Here is a 15,649-nt window from a genome sequence, read left to right as displayed (position 1 = left end):
TCTTCTGGGACGCTGAGGACAACAGTGTGTTTCCACTCACTATCCTAATGGACACACTCCTATCACACTTCCTAGTGGCAGCTACAGTGGCTGCTGGTAGGGAACAGTGGCGGGGAATCGGGGTAGGAAAAAAAAAGCACTCCCTTAGCCAATGAAAATGCTGCAATGCAGCGTTGTGATTGGTTCCCCTAAGCCAATTACAACGTTGCATTGCAGCATTGTGATTGATCTGAGTGCCACGGTTCAGCGCTCAGATGGGGAAAAGGAGCCGGTGCATGTTCCCCACCAGGATGAGTAATGCAGCCTGGCGAGGAACATGCATAGTGCGCATGAATGTTTGGCCGGCCCAAGCCGGCCAGTCAAACCTTCATGTGCACTTTGAGTGTGCCAACCATTCCTCCCCTGCACTGGCCAGCCCTGCCCCTCCCCACACCTAGGAACGGAAAAATAAAATGATAATAATGTTTCGTCATTATCATTTTATTTTTCCTCTGCACTGCTCTGAAAGCAGTGGGGCGATGCTCCTCCGCCTTACCGGAGGAGCCGCCCCAGGGCAGCTAGTTTGTCCCTTTCTCAGGTCAAGAAGCAGCCAATTACCTCCCACTACATCTTTGGTGGGGTAAAATCTGAAATATATTTGTCATGGAAAAGATCTCAGCGATTATTCATGACTGATTGCAGAAATTTGACTCTATACGGGTAGCGTTCAAAACATATATGAAGCGTGACCGAAGGGGGGATTCACCCCATCACTGTACCGCAATTAGTACATACTGCCAGCCTTGATGTCTTGTTGCCATCCCAGACTGCCACCTCAGACTCTGGCTGACCCACCTTGCTGTATGTGCTGCTAGGTCCAATGGCTTTTGCCTTGTGCCAGAAATTATTGGACACACCTAAAGTTGCTCATTGTGTACAATGGCTTACTATTTGATGGATCAGATCAATTCCACTGTGTTGAATGTATTATCTATGTTCATTCACCATAACAAAATTACAAATAAAGTGTTTAAAGAATAGTATTTGTTTAGGGTGCGTAGAAGGGTGAGAGTAGGGCTTGGTGAAAGGAGTACAGTTCAGATAAGTGCAAGGGTTAGGGTTTGGGCTAGTGCCTCATTTTAATCAGTACAGAAATTTACATTCTGTGTTTGTCATTGTTGTTTACCTAATGGAAAATAGAAAAAATCTGTTATAATGAATTATTGATTTAATTCATCATAATACTATTTCTTCATCACAATATTCTTCCTTTAAACATATAATATCTCATTCTCTGTCAGTTTAAAGGGGACAAAGGGGCTGGTGATTGTATGATCATTATTTAAGAAGCATACTCAGAAGTCATAATCATTAGACACTCTTGTGCTGGGATTCCAAGGCATACAGAGGGTCTTACCTAAAACCTGTGGACATTCAGAATATTAGGAGGTTGGAGGGAAGAGCTGAATAGGATTTGTAGTGATGGGTTGTGGATATGTTAGTAAAGGATTCCTCAGGGAATGTTTTCTAGAAAGATTTGCGTTGAATTTTAATTTACCTGAATTTACCTGACCAAGACTATCTCTTATCTCTAACAAAGATCTTCTTTTATGGAGTTATCTATTTTATCCCTGCCTATGTTTCATGTGAGCAGATCCAATTCTTATCTTGGACTGTGTGTTCAGATTTAATAACTATAGGTAATAAAAAGAGATGTGGCATAACTGATTGATATAAGTTGGACTTCTTTCAAGTTCTAGTTTTGGGCCGTAACCTCAATCTCATCCCATGTCCACCTCTTCCTTACCCCTGTAGGAGCAGCTTTGCACTTGCATGATTATACCATGGTGAATGTTGACTGGCTGATAAAGGAGGCATCATACTTACCTGATTGCTACATTTGCTTCGGCAATACCGATAAAGTCCTGTTCAAGTTTGCCAGACCTCCTCCAGTGGGACCGCCACCGCCTGACTGTTCAGACTGGGTTTTGCTCGCAAGCTACCGGAAGAAACTGAATGATGTCACAGCATTTGATAACAGGTGGGTGCAGAGCATATAAGGAGAATTCCATCTTGAGGAGAATGTCAGCATGGAATGACATTATGTGAGAAGCAATTGAGGCGTACCTCTTAAATTACTGCAGTAAACTACCTTAAAAGAACCTTACATAACAAAATAGAAACTTTACAACAAGAACACTTCAATTGGCTGACATAAACACCCTATTAGTTAAGATGTTCCCACTTTGACTACTCCAAAAGTCCACTTCTTCTTACTTGTACCTTTGTCAAGCCAATGGAAACCATCCTCCTGTTCATTCCCTTGTCTCTTGACTTGTTCTTTCACTGGCATTTTCGAAGGCAAAGATAATCAAGTCCTAAAATGGGCCTTTTTCTCTTTTTCATTGTTTTCCTCTACCCCCACTAGATTTACTTTCTTTATGTTTCTACTTCATTTTTTTTGTTCCTCTTATATTCCCTCAATCTTTTTTCTTTTTTTAATGTATTCAAGCACCATATAGGTGAACTAGGAAGAGATAATTCTAGCATCTGTGCCTTTCATGAAATCCAGATTCTCATATCACCAAACCGTGGAAAATTCTTGAGCCACTTACCCTGAAGTAATGTCTCACATACACACAGCACTTGACCAATTAGCTGTCACTCCTAGGGCCTGATGCAAAAAATCTTCCTAGACATGGCTTCCAGTACTGAATGAGCTTTGAATCATTATATAGCCATTGACTCCTACACCCCCGGTCTCAGCCTTCTTTCAATCACTGCTAACGTCACCCATTTATACAGTTTCACATATAAAATCAAGAACCTAAGACCACCATGATAGCAGACGAGTTCGGCTAAGGGTCCCGCCTCGTACCCTAATATCCTACATGCTTGCTGCCTGACTCAAAGCCACAAACTGTTTTTCACCACCCAAGAAGAGACATCGTAGATTTGTGGCCCGCGCCATCAGCAACAGCCATAACCTGAGGTCGTGGGGTTGAAGATGTTGGCTGTGGTGGCCTGGGAAGGGGAGTGTGCTGAGGAGGCGTATTTCTGGTAGGAGGGCCATCTGTGGGCCCAGGGAGCAGGAGGTCGTCTGAAGACCAGGTCTCGGGTCCTGCACCGAGTGGAGGGTCTGCAGCTCCCGGCCACAGATGTGGACTGTGTTGTAGACATGCAGTTTATGGTAGGGGGTTATCTGACCAGACGCCACTCAGTGATGCTTTGATGTGGTGGATACATCCAAGGGGGCTACATAATAAATTTAAAACATACAAAGGAGAAGAAATATAGTCCTCCTTTTGTATCACAGAAGAGCAGTGGGCTCACCGACTGCAGATGCTGAAGCCTTTAAACCTGCAGTCAGGGGTAGGATGATGGCATATATTGCAAAACTTCAGGGGAGTGGGCAGCAGCTTCTGGCAACACAACTAGCAGCAGCAGTGGACTGAATAACTGCTGTGAATTAGACACAATCAAAATAGTAAACCCTGAAGATATAGCAATTGATTTTGTCCCCTTTTTCACAAAATCCTGTATAGTCACAGTCTCAGTCCACAGCTTGTGGACATTCTGGAGTCTGTGACCTCCCCACTGAATTGACCCCTCTCAGCCTCTGAATCACTGCCTGGAGAGACTGCATGGGAAGAAATGGTAAATGCACTGAACCAGTTTCAACAAGGGAAACATACCTCTTGGCTTTGTGTTGCCTGTTAAACTATATAAAGTCAGTGTATTTCAGTGGACTCAACACCTACTGGACCTCTATGGGTCTATGAGAGAGAAAGGTACCCGGCCGAGGCACGAGTAGAGACAACTATAGGGTGATACCCAAGGTGGGTTGGGCGGACACACTTGTGGCTATTATCAACCAATATCTTTTATTATTATTGAAGCTAAAATTCTAGTGCATGTTCTTACGACCTGCATTGCCGCTGTGGTTGACTGTGGGTTGTGGCTAGAAAGACCAAAGAGGCTTTATCCCCCAGCATGCAACAAGACATGATATACATCACCTACACAATGCGCTCTCACTTGCCTGACACTTTCAATTCTCAGCTACAATATTGCAAACCGATTTTGAGAAGGCCTTCAATAACCTTGCATGGATGCACCTATTTGCCTTGCTAGAGAATCTAGGACCGAGGCCAAACTTCCTGGAGTACACTGAGCTACTTAACACAGACCCCGTTGCCTGTGTTCGGGTGAATAATGTTATGCTGGACCCCATTCCTGTCCTATGTGGCACAGGTAGGGTTGCCTATTTCCACCCCTGGTTTTAGCTGTGGCCATAGAGCAGTTGGCCACATAGCTCAGAGTGGATTCAGGAGTAAAGGGATGTAGATGGGCAGCTGAGTGGAGGATTGTGTCTCCCTTTATGTGGATGACCTGCTCATTTATTTAGCGCAGCTGGACGTATCGGGTCCTAGGGCACTAATACTTGAAACATTTGGGAAGTACACCTACAAGTGAACTGGAGTAGGCCCTGCATATTCCCAATAGCGGGCAGTGTATGCGAGGGCAGCTGGATTTCCCAGGCCTCAAAACCATAGTGACAAACACTGATGTCTATTTGCGTGCTTTTGTGTCTGCGCACCTCATTCACATTTGGAAGAGGTGGAGAGACAGCTCACAACCTGGACTTTTCTAATTTCATTCACTGGTAGATTTGCCCTCTTCAAGATTACACCCTCCGTCAAATACCATGTACATTACAAACAAATCCATCCTAAATCACCAGTTTCCTTTTTCAGAAAACTAACATATGAATTGGGCTCCTTTTTGTGAAATAATTGGACCCCATGTGCAGTATAGCTAAGTTCTGTAAGTCACCATTTGACAGAGGCCTGGGTGTTTTTATACTACTGGGTATTACACTTGCTGGTGATCAATGGTTGGCTATTTGATGTAAAGTCAGAGCCATCCTACAATAATGAGAGATGGGCAATGTGAGAGGGAGGCGGAAACATACTACATTTTCTGTATGAGGGTCCACTATCTCCAGTAGTCCCAACAGCCAGAACAGTTATAACACTATGGAATGGAGTGGGAGGCTAACCTATCAGACCCCACTATCGGCTCAATCAATCAATCAATCAATCAGGTGCTTGTATAGCGTGGCTACTCACCCGTGAGGGTCTCAAAGCGCTGAGGGGAGCTGCTGATTCGTCTGAGCATGGCGGTTCAGTCGAAGAGCCAAGTCTTGAGATCCTTCCTGATTTGCGTCAGCAATGGCGATTGCATGAGGGGGAGGGGGAGGGGCAGGGCGTTCCAGGTCTTGGTGGTGAGATAGGAGAAGGATCTTCCTCTGCTTCTGGTCTTGTGAATCCGTGGAATGGTGGCTAGGGCGAGTTGGGCGGAGCAAAGTTGGTTAGCGGTTGCATGGAATGAGAGGTGATGGTTCAGATATGCTGGTCCTGCATCGTGGAGAGCCTGGTAGGAATGAGTGAGGAGCTTGAAGGTGTCTCTCTTATTGACTGGGAGCCAGTGCAGTTGACAGAGGCTTTGTGTTATGTAGTTAATAATAATAATAATAATATTAATAATAAAGCCATTTCTAAAGCGCCTGGCTGCACTAAAAATAGTGTGTCCCCGCGCTGGAATGTTGCTGTGTCACAAGAGGCATCGAGTTAGAGAGAGCGAAGAAGGACAAGGAGAGAAAGAAATTAGTTGGGTGGAAACAGGTGGGTTTTGAGTTTGGCACAGAATCTGGTTTCTGAAGGTTCCATACGGAGGTCAAGCGGAAGTTCATTCCAGTGCCTTGGGGCCAGGTACCTAAAAGAGCATCCTCCCATTCTGGCTCTGCGAGTACGGGGAAGTTTAAACAGCATCGCTCCGGATGACCTTAAATTCCGGATGGGGCGGTGAATAGTGAGGAGCTTTTGCAAGTATCTAGGACCTTTGCCATGGGCGATGCGGTGTGCGAAGCATAGGGCTTTGAATTTGATGCGTTCCCTGATCGGAAGCCAGTGAAGCTTAGTTAGAGCATTTTTCCCAGATGCTCTACGAGGCAGGTTAAGTACCAGGCGGGCAGCAGCGTTTTGTACGCATTGTAGGCGATGTAAGCCTGTTTTACTTGAACCTAAGAGCAGAATGTTGCCGTAGTCAAGATGGGGTGTGACTAAGGCATGGATGAGTGTTTTTCTGGCGTTGATGGGGAGCAGGTCAAGGACTTTGCGGAGTGTTTTTAGTGTACTGAAGCACCTACCCGTAACTTTGCTAACCTGAGACCTGAAGGAGAGGTCGGAGTCGATCATAACCCCGAGGTTTCTGACAGATTTGGCGGGAATGGGAAGATTTCCCAATTCCGCAGGCCACCACATGTGCGTCCAGGCATTTGGGGATTTACCAACGATTAAAAGTTCCGTTTTATCGCCATTCAGGCGCAAGCAGTTGTTATTCATCCATGTTGCCACAGATGACAGGCATTTGGAGAAATTAGTGGCATCTTCCGTGTGGTCAGGCGTCAACTTGATCATCAGTTGGGTATCGTAGCATAGGTGACAATATCCACCCGAAGGCTTCGACAATGTGGGCCAGGGGTTCCATATAAAGGTTGAACAAGGTGGGGCTTAAACTAGAGCCTTGTGGAACCTCATGGGTCAGCTTGCGGAGGGAAGACTTAAAAGGGGGGCAGTGCATTTGAAAACTCCTGTTGTCTAGGAAAGATTTTATCCAGGCAAGGGCGGATCCCTTCACTCCCATGTCAGAGAGGCGATACAGCAGCGTTGTGTGCATCACGGTGTCAAAAGCTGCACTTAGGTCAAGTAGAACCAACGCTGCTGTCTGTCCTTCATCCACCATCTGTCTAAGGCATTCGGTGGAGTAGAGGACGGCTGATTCCGTCGAGTAGCCAGCTCTAAACCCCGATTGGGTGGGGTGAAGAAGGGATTCCTCCTCAAGATAGGTCATGAGTTGGCCGTTGACCACTTTTTTCCAAAATATTCGAGCAAAAATGAAGAAGGGAGATGGGACGAAGATTTTGAAGTTGGGAAATATGGATATTGGTTTTTTTTTTTCAATGGTATGACCTGGGCTGTTTTCCATGCGTCAAGCACATGGCATTCTTGAAAGGAGAGGCTAGCAATGTGAATGATCTGATCAATCATGCTTTCCAAGACTCCCTTACAGCGTTTGGGGGGGCACACGTCACAGGGGGAGCCAGATTGTATGCTGTAAGCAATGTTCAGCAATTCCTGTCTTTCGGGTACTTTGAAGTGTGTCAGACAGAGTATAATGGTAGAGTTGTCTAAGGCTGCCACTTGTTTGCTAGAGGCGTCAATATTGTTTGTAAAAGTGGCATGTATTTTATCAACCTTGCCAACAAAATGATCAGCTATAGAGTCACATAACTCGCTGGAGTAGGTGTCTTGCACTTCAAGTCTAGTAGGGACCGTTAGCTCTTTATAGATGGTAAAGAGTTCTCTGGTGGGATTGTCGGCGGATTCTATTCTACTCTTAAAGTGGGCGCCTTTCACTGTTCTTATAAGTTTGTGATATTTGTTTAGTTCTGTTCTATAAAGTGATTTGCTTTTAGGATTGTAATTTTTCCTCCATTGTCTTTCCAAATTTTTGCATTTAACTTTGGCTATTTTAAGTTCCTCGGAGAACCAGGGGGCAGTTTTGGTATGTCTTTCGGGCAGTTTGTGTGTCCAGGGTGCTACCGTATCTAACGTACTCAGTTGCTCCGAGGGATGTCGAGGACCAGTCTGCCTGCAACGTTCTGAACGCTCTGTAGTTTCCTGAGCTGTTTCTGGGTGACGCTGGCATAGAATACGTTGCCGTAGTCAAGTCTGTTGGTGAGGAGTGTGTAGATGACTGTCTTTCTGGATTCCATGGGGATCCATCTGAATGTCTTTCAACGCAGGCGAAGCATGTGGAAACATGATAAGAAGATGGCATTGATCTGGCGGTTCATTGTGAGCGGAGTCCAGTATGATGTAGAGGTTTTGTGCATGGTCCGTGGGGGATTCCTAGTATGGCAGGCCACCAGGAGTCATCCCACACTGAGGGGTGGGTCCCAGGATGAGTACTTCAGTCTTGTCAGAGTTGAGCTTGAGGCAGCTATCTTTTATCCAGGTAGCAATGGCCTTCATCCTGCTGTGAAAGTTAAATTTGGCATCTGTGGGTTCATTGGTGAGGGAGAGGATAAGCTGGGTGTCGTTGGCATAGGAGATGATGGCTTTTGACGATGGCCGAGAGGGGGGCCATGTAGGTGTTGAAGAGGGTGGGGCTCAGGGAGGAACCCTGGGGCACTCCTCAACTGATCTCTGTTGGTACTGAGAGGAACAAAGGTAGTGTGGCCTCTGTGTTCGGCCAGTAAGGAAGGAGAGGATCCAGTCCAGGGCCTTGTCCTGGATGCCTGCGTCGTGGAGACTTGTGATTAGCGTGGGTGAAAGACGGTGTCGAAGGTGGCCGAGAGGTCCAGCAGGGGCTGCGGTTTCGCCAAGGTCGAGGAGGGAGAGGATGTCGTCGGTGGCGTAGAGTAGTGTGTTCTTGGTGCTGTGGTTGCTTCGGAAGCCGGATGGGGAGATGTCCAGAGCGTGGTTCTCTTTGATTAGCTGGAACAATGTCACCATAGGTTTGTGCACTGGAAGGCTTCACTGGCTGGGATGTGCTGGGCATTACACCTCTGGAGGATATCCCTATCACTACACAGCTTAAGACATTTCCGGCACTGTAATATGACTTTGGCTTGCACACAACCCTGTTCTTTCGCAATCTGCAACTTAACAAGCAGACACTGTATTTGTCAGCACTGGGGGATAAGATAGAGTTTAGCCATCAGAGATAAAACTAACTAAGGGCCTCCCTTTTGGATAATAAATTAACGCATATACAGAAAACACTGGTCGTACGATCCCCCGACACACGTTTTCTATCTTGAGAATGCAGTGGGAAACAGAACTGGGTCTGTTGGACGAATGAATGAATAAATGATGAAGAGAGTTTTATAAAGTGCACGGCTATTCCTAGGAGTGTCCCGGCGTTAGAGGCCAAACCCCAACTAACACACACCTCACCGTCACACTGGGAAGAGCCAGGATTTCAATTTCCAACGGACTGCAGTCTCAAGGGGAATCTGATGTAAATCGCATGGGAGTTCGTGCGAGGCTTTAGCTGCCAGCAAAGAGAAGGCTTTGCCCCCCCTGCTGACCCATTAGAAGTGAAGAATCAATAGCAGTGAGGCAGAGGAGGAAACCTGCCTTCTAGAAGAACAATACTGTGCAAATCTCTTTGCTAGATAATCTGGACCAGCTAAGTACAATGCCCTATGCACCAAGGCCAGGGCTTTGAAAAATATCGGTTTCGTGATGGGCAGCCAATGGAAAGCCTTCAATGCTGATGCCATGGACGAACACCTAGCAAGATGTAGAAGAAGCCTGGCTGCCACATTTTGGGACCACCTGTAGGCTGCACATCAATGGCTCCGCAGCCCCTAAATAGAGAGTGTTGGCGTTGTCAAGACGTGAAGTGGTCAACCCATGAACCACCACTCTCCTCGCTTCCAAAGGGAGGAGTGGAAGGATTTGATTTCAGGGTGCCGAGCATGGCGAAGCATTGGCCCACCAATGACGAGATATGTGGCCAAATAGGAAAAACAACGTCAAACTTCATCCCTAAATTTTTTACTACTGCAGTTGAGGGGGCGGAGCTAGCAGCATGGGGGACCAGAGATCTTCCCACCAATTAGATAGATGAGATCCAAATGGGATGATTTCCGTCTTCTCCAGGTTGCAATTGAGTTGACTGCCCTGCATCCAATCAAAAACAGCGTGCATGCAATCCATTAAGGAGTTTGCAGTAGATGTAAGGGTGCCCTCAAATGCAAAAAGAAAAATGGCTATCAATAGCATATGAGATGATATGACATCCAAACGTTTCCACCACAGAGGACAGTGGGGACCTAAATATATTAAAAAGGGTGGTTCTAAGCAAGGAGACCTGCTGCACCCTTTGCTTGACTGCCTTGACTTCAGAAGGAAAAGGAGCAAGCCAAACCGAATGGCCTCTAGAGTCCAAAAAGGACTTACATCAGTCCCACACAGAGCCACCCACACTTAAAGCAGTCTTCCCCGCTTCCAGTGACTATTTAATAAGGTCTGATACCTTCTTGATAGCCGACTCCGTACTATGAAAGGGGCGGGAGCCGGACTGACTGGGTTGAAGCAGCTTTCCTAACTCGAGATACTCTGAGAGCTGTGCGTTTACCAGTTTTTCTAATATTTTAGTGAAGGCTGGGAGAAGTGATATTGACATACAGTTACAGTAGATGTTCGGATCTAAGGCTGGCTTTATTAACAGCAGGCTACTTTGTCTGGTTTCCAAGTAGCAAGAGACTGATTAAAAATAGAATTAATCAGGTGGTTGATGACATCTAATGCTGCGGCTAGCAGCGAACGAGGGCAAGCATCCAGCGGGGAACCCGATTTGCATTTTAGGATTGCTTATCTCCATTGTTCCAAGGAGATGGGCCTGAACTGGCTCATTCTGCTGCTTAAGCAGTCCGAGGCCAGGGCCCCAGCAGGAGGATATTTCTCCTGAAGAGCAGGCCGAGAACTCTGAATATCCGAAATTGTGTTCTCGAAGAAGGTGGCTAGACCATTGCCCAAGTCTTGAGGAGGAGCAGTTGCCATGTGACAGGACTGCGGGGAGAGGAAGATGTTCATAATTTATAAAATTGCCCTATGTTTGTGCTCCACCACGTTAATTCAGACAGAAACCGCAATTTTAGCTAGGCATTTATTTATGCACTTATTTATTTTTGAATGTATAAAAGTGTATTGCTGCCCAAAGAGGGTTTCTCAGTGCTAACACTGACAGATTAGAAAGGGCACCACCAGATGATTAAAAATGCTAGGTCTTCACCTTCTTTCAAAAAAGCGCTTAGCAGGTGGCAGTTCTAACTGCAAGGGGATGCGCATTTTATAATTTGGGGCCTAAAAATTTGAATGAGCAACCCCTGCTTCGCCAGTTTCACTGAGGTATGACCTCAAGACCCAACCTGCATGAGTGTAGCGAGTGGTTGGGATATACGGGTGACCAGGCTGTTTATATAATTAGGAGACTTTTGAGCCATAGCCCTACATATAAGGCACAGAGCTTTGAACTTGACCCGTTTCTCAATAGGAAGCTAATGAAGCTCATGTAAATAGTTTGAAACTGAAACATACAGAGGAACATGGTACAAAAGCCTTGCAGTGACATTCTGCACAATATGCGATCTGTTAAAAAGAGTCTTTGAGACTCCCAGATATAGCATATTTCACTCGTCTAGGCATGATGTTATTAGTGCAACCACAACTGCTTCTGAGCGGGAACAGGGTAAAGGCCCAACATTTTCTACAGGCATTTTGAGACAAGGGCATCGGCAAATTCAACAACTGGATCAAGAACTGCTCAGACTCCCTTCCATCCATCAGCCCAAGAAGCAAAGTAGATCAAACAAGTAGGCCAGCTGGAACACAGAAGGCCTCCTAGACACCGAACAACACTGTAACCAGCTACAAAGGAAATGGAGAGGTAGCCACAACACCACTGACAGAACTGCCTACAAGTCTGCACTTCAACATTATCGCCAGCAAATTAGAGACACCAAGAAAAAAGCACCAATGGACCACATCAAATAAAACTCCAACAGATGCAAAGAGATCTTTTTGCTCATCCAGACTTTCACTCGCCCTCAGTCACTGTCAGCAATATTGCTGCCTCCCAACAACTCTGCAACAAACTATCCAACTTCTTCCACAGAAAAATCACAACCTTCTGCCGCAACTTTGCAAACCAACCCAACCCCACAAAACTCATTGTGAACCTACCCACCACCAACCTAACCAAGCGTACAACCCTCACCAGAAACAACATTGTGACCATCATGCGGACCATCCACTCAGGGGCCCCAGTCGCCCCATACCCTCGCCACATCCATGACCTGGGAATATCACCAATTAGTACCACCCTGACCCACCTCCATCACATCCGCTACTTTCAAGCATGAATGGAAACTTACAGAAATCAACAGCCTCCTCGAGAAGGCCACAGCTGATCTGAATCAACTGAGCAGCTTCTGACTAATCTCCCTGCTCCCCTATCCAACCAAAGTGATTGAGAATACCATCAACAGACAACTCGCAACCCGCCTCAAACTTCACTGCTTTCTAGACAACACTCAATCAGGATTCAGAAAGAACCACAGCACCAAAACAGGACTCATCATAGCCATCAATGATATTTGAATCATTCTGGACCAAGAGGAAACAGTAGCCCTCATCCTGCTCGACCACTCTGTGGCCTTTCACACTGTGTTCCATAACACCCTCATCAGAAGCCTGAACTAGATTGGCATACAAGGATCCACTCTTAAATGGATCTGTTCCTTCCTCATGGGAAGAACTCATGGGAGTATATGTGTTTTCTACTCTGTCGTCCAGATGATGCTGTCCCTAACCCTTGTTCTCTGTGGTCCCCTCCCTCTCACCTCACCTGTTACTTCCCACCCCTCCTTACTGGACATAGGGTCAGTTAAAGGAAGGAGAAGGAGAAGGAGAAGAAAGAGTGAGAATGCCAGAGGACGAAAGCAGAGCAGAGGTGTTAGGAGGCAAAAGTAGCAAGATAAGTAGGTAGATTGAGATGATATTGTTTTAGTGATGCATTGGGGAACTAGTGAGGAACAATAGAAATCAGGTAGGGGGAGGATAAAATAAGAGGCTTAACTGAAAGAGAAGATGAGGAAAGGACGAGAAAGGAGGAAGTTGAGAAAGGGAAAGGAGGAAGGACCAGAAGATAAAGGGAGCATATCATTGGAACGGGAAAATGTTAGTAAATGGTCTAAAGTTCCTCCAAATAAAGTTTGAACATATGCATTTTCACTTTTTTTGCAGAACTTGAATATTGAGTTTGAACATCTTAGGTTTACTGGAAGAGAAAACCAGCGTGCTGGCATCACACAGGAGAACAATTGAATCATAGTTTTTTTGGTTGTGTATTTCTTGGTTTCCATAAACACCTTTTGCATGCTTCTAAGATTATTATTCGTCCCAGATAATTTAAGGGAGTCTCACAGGTATCGATGTTGCTGCAGATGTAGAGCTTTGTACATAAAGCTGGCCACATTCACTTTAATTCTGGCCACAAAAGGGAGCCTCTGCAATTCCCTAAGCACAGGAGAGATTTGATTGTATATTCTTGTGCCAGAAATGAGCCTAGCAGTTGAGTGAAGGATGGCCTTTATAGGGGAGAGTGATAAAGATAGTTCCTATCAAAATGGCATTACCATCATCAATTCTGGATACTAGTACAGTCCTCACTATTTATGGGAAGCCGCTGAGATGAAGAGAAGGTCTGAGCGTATTGATGGCATAAAGAGCTGCTTTAGTTTCAGATGTAACCTTTTCAATCTGTGTTGAAGTTGCCATGCGTAAATGCAAATCTAGTCACAGACCTAGATTTCTGACATCACTGGACAGAGAGGGAGAGATCTCAACATTCTGCAGTTCAATAAGCCAAATTATGAACCTCTCATCACCTGAACTCAGAATTCAGATGAATTCTTCTAACTTCTAACTCATTACATCTGTTTATCACTTCCTTCAAGGCTGAAGGCCCTTTATGGAAGGAGGGCAACAGTAATAACACTTTCTTGAATTTTTCAGAAATTTCCTTCTTAACAATTACAGTCTCTGGTCAGCTCACACCCACGTGCTGCGTCCCTAGCATGCACAGAAAGGTTTAATGTCGCCAATCATTACCTAATGTCACCAATAACTACCATAACTCTAAGGATGTATAGGCCCTTCGACTCAAGAGACAACGGCCCTCAAGGATATACTACATAAAAGGCTTTAGGGACAGTCCCCATGCTGCATTCAGGGTACCATTCATTTCCCCTTATCAGTAATCAGCATCAGCAAAGATGCTAATTCTCAGAGCTACCAGTAATAACACCTTTTTATTTTTTTTAAATCTTTTTATTTGCATTTCTAAAATAATTAACACCAAGTTTTTGGTACAAACTGTCATTTTCCTTAGAACAGCCCAATATGACACATGATTAAATCAAACCACAATAACAAAATATGACAAATCAGATTTCCACAGCCAATGTTCCACAAGTCGGACGAGTCACTCATACACCCAAAGTTTAATCTGCAGCACTCTGTGTGTCTGCATTGGATTGTCTTTGCAAATAAATTCGCAACGGCTCCCAAATGTCCCTGGGTTTAGAAGACAGCGGCAATTCCTCAGCATATAGTTCCAGCGTCTCTTTACAATAGACCATGTCTCTTATCCAGTTCTCAACACTCGGTGTTCGTCTACTGTACCAAGTAATGACAACTCCTCTCTTGGCCATGAGCAGGGCAATACGTACAAATTTCCCCAAGACTCCTTTTACATGAGGGATGTAGCTCAGCAGACAGACTGAAGCCATACACTGGACATCCAAACCAGACATTTCTGTTATATGTTGCACCACTCGCTCCCAGTAGCCAGCTACCCTCTCGCACTCCCAAGCAAGATGCATAAACTCAGTGTCCATCTGCCCACAATGTTTATATTTACTATCTTCCCTCAGACCAAATTTGTGTAGACGCAGAGGCGTGTGATATGTCTGGTGTAAGTATTTAAAGTGTATGATGCGGAGATTCCCGTTGGGGGAGAGTTTGCTAGTGAGACTACACACTTCCTCCCAAGACTTCTGCTGCTTCAGAGGCGTGGGCAGCACCGCATTCCACCTCGCCAGACTCACATCTGGCTTACCGGTCTTCTCATCTCTTATTGCCCTGTATAGCCTCGTGATTAGTTTCTTGCGTGTGGGGGTGGTCAGTAACATTTGATGGGATTGAAGGGCCGACGGTTCCGCAGGGTATGCGTTTTGATGGCATGTCGCAGTTTGTCTATGGCAAATCAAAAAAGCAGTGTGGGATTGATAATGTATTGTAGATCTGTAGGGGTCAGAAAAGAGCCGCCTGGGTAGAGGTCTTGCATTGTAGTCAGTCCATCCTCCCTGAGCAAAAGCATGGGGCCGGTTTCCTGTGTCACCGAGAGCGCAGCATGATAGTCGAGTGTCAACGCAGGGGCGTAGAGTGGTAGTTTGTTCGCTGCCTGCCCAATAGCACGCCAAGCTGCTATCGTAGTGTCGCTTGTGTTAATTTCCATTCTCGGGGTATCGCGCCTCATGTGTGTGATGATACTGCGGAGGGGAACCCGCGACGCATCTCCGTCCTCAACCGCCACATGGGGTATGAAGTCGTGTGTATGTATCCAGTAATACGCATATTGCGCCTGTGCATTGAGGTAATATATATACAGATCCGGCACACTGAAGCCCCCCTTAGCATAGTCTAGTGTGAGAATGTCCCAGGCCACTCGGGCCTGCTTACCTCCCCAGATCAGCTTGAGCATAGAGGTGCATAGCGTGATGAAAAATCTCTGCGTCAGTTGTATTGGGATGTTGGAGAAAAGATACAGGAAGCGGGGAAGCACCACTATTGTGATGATAGCAATGCGGTCCGCAAGGGACAATGGCAGTGCTATCCATATGTCTATTTGGTGCTCCAGCACGGTGCAAGCCCGCCCATAGTTCTCTCTAATCACTGTTTAAGGGTCCTGGTGGACCACTGCGTCTGCAGTCCATATCATCGGGTATTCCAGAGGAGGTGCTGTAGTG

At 45.8% G+C, this 15,649-nt stretch overlaps 1 protein-coding gene across 2 annotated transcripts in view; it reads left to right on the top strand.

The window, feature by feature from the left end:
• LOC146854820 (adenosine deaminase 2-like) overlaps window positions 1-15,649 on the top strand; it is a 511,041-nt gene that overhangs the window by 81,024 nt on the left and 414,368 nt on the right. For both annotated transcript variants that reach the window (XM_085650538.1, XM_085650539.1), the window contains exon 3: window positions 1,795-2,020. In XM_085650538.1, the coding sequence (XP_085506664.1) occupies window positions 1,795-2,020 (226 nt within the window). The remainder of the gene's footprint in view (window positions 1-1,794; window positions 2,021-15,649) is intronic.

The sequence above is a fragment of the Triturus cristatus genome, chromosome 4_1 (genome assembly GCF_964204655.1).
Source record: "Triturus cristatus chromosome 4_1, aTriCri1.1, whole genome shotgun sequence".
In the NCBI taxonomy this organism is placed as follows: domain Eukaryota; kingdom Metazoa; phylum Chordata; class Amphibia; order Caudata; family Salamandridae; genus Triturus; species Triturus cristatus.
This window is presented reverse-complemented; position numbering and strand designations above follow the sequence as displayed.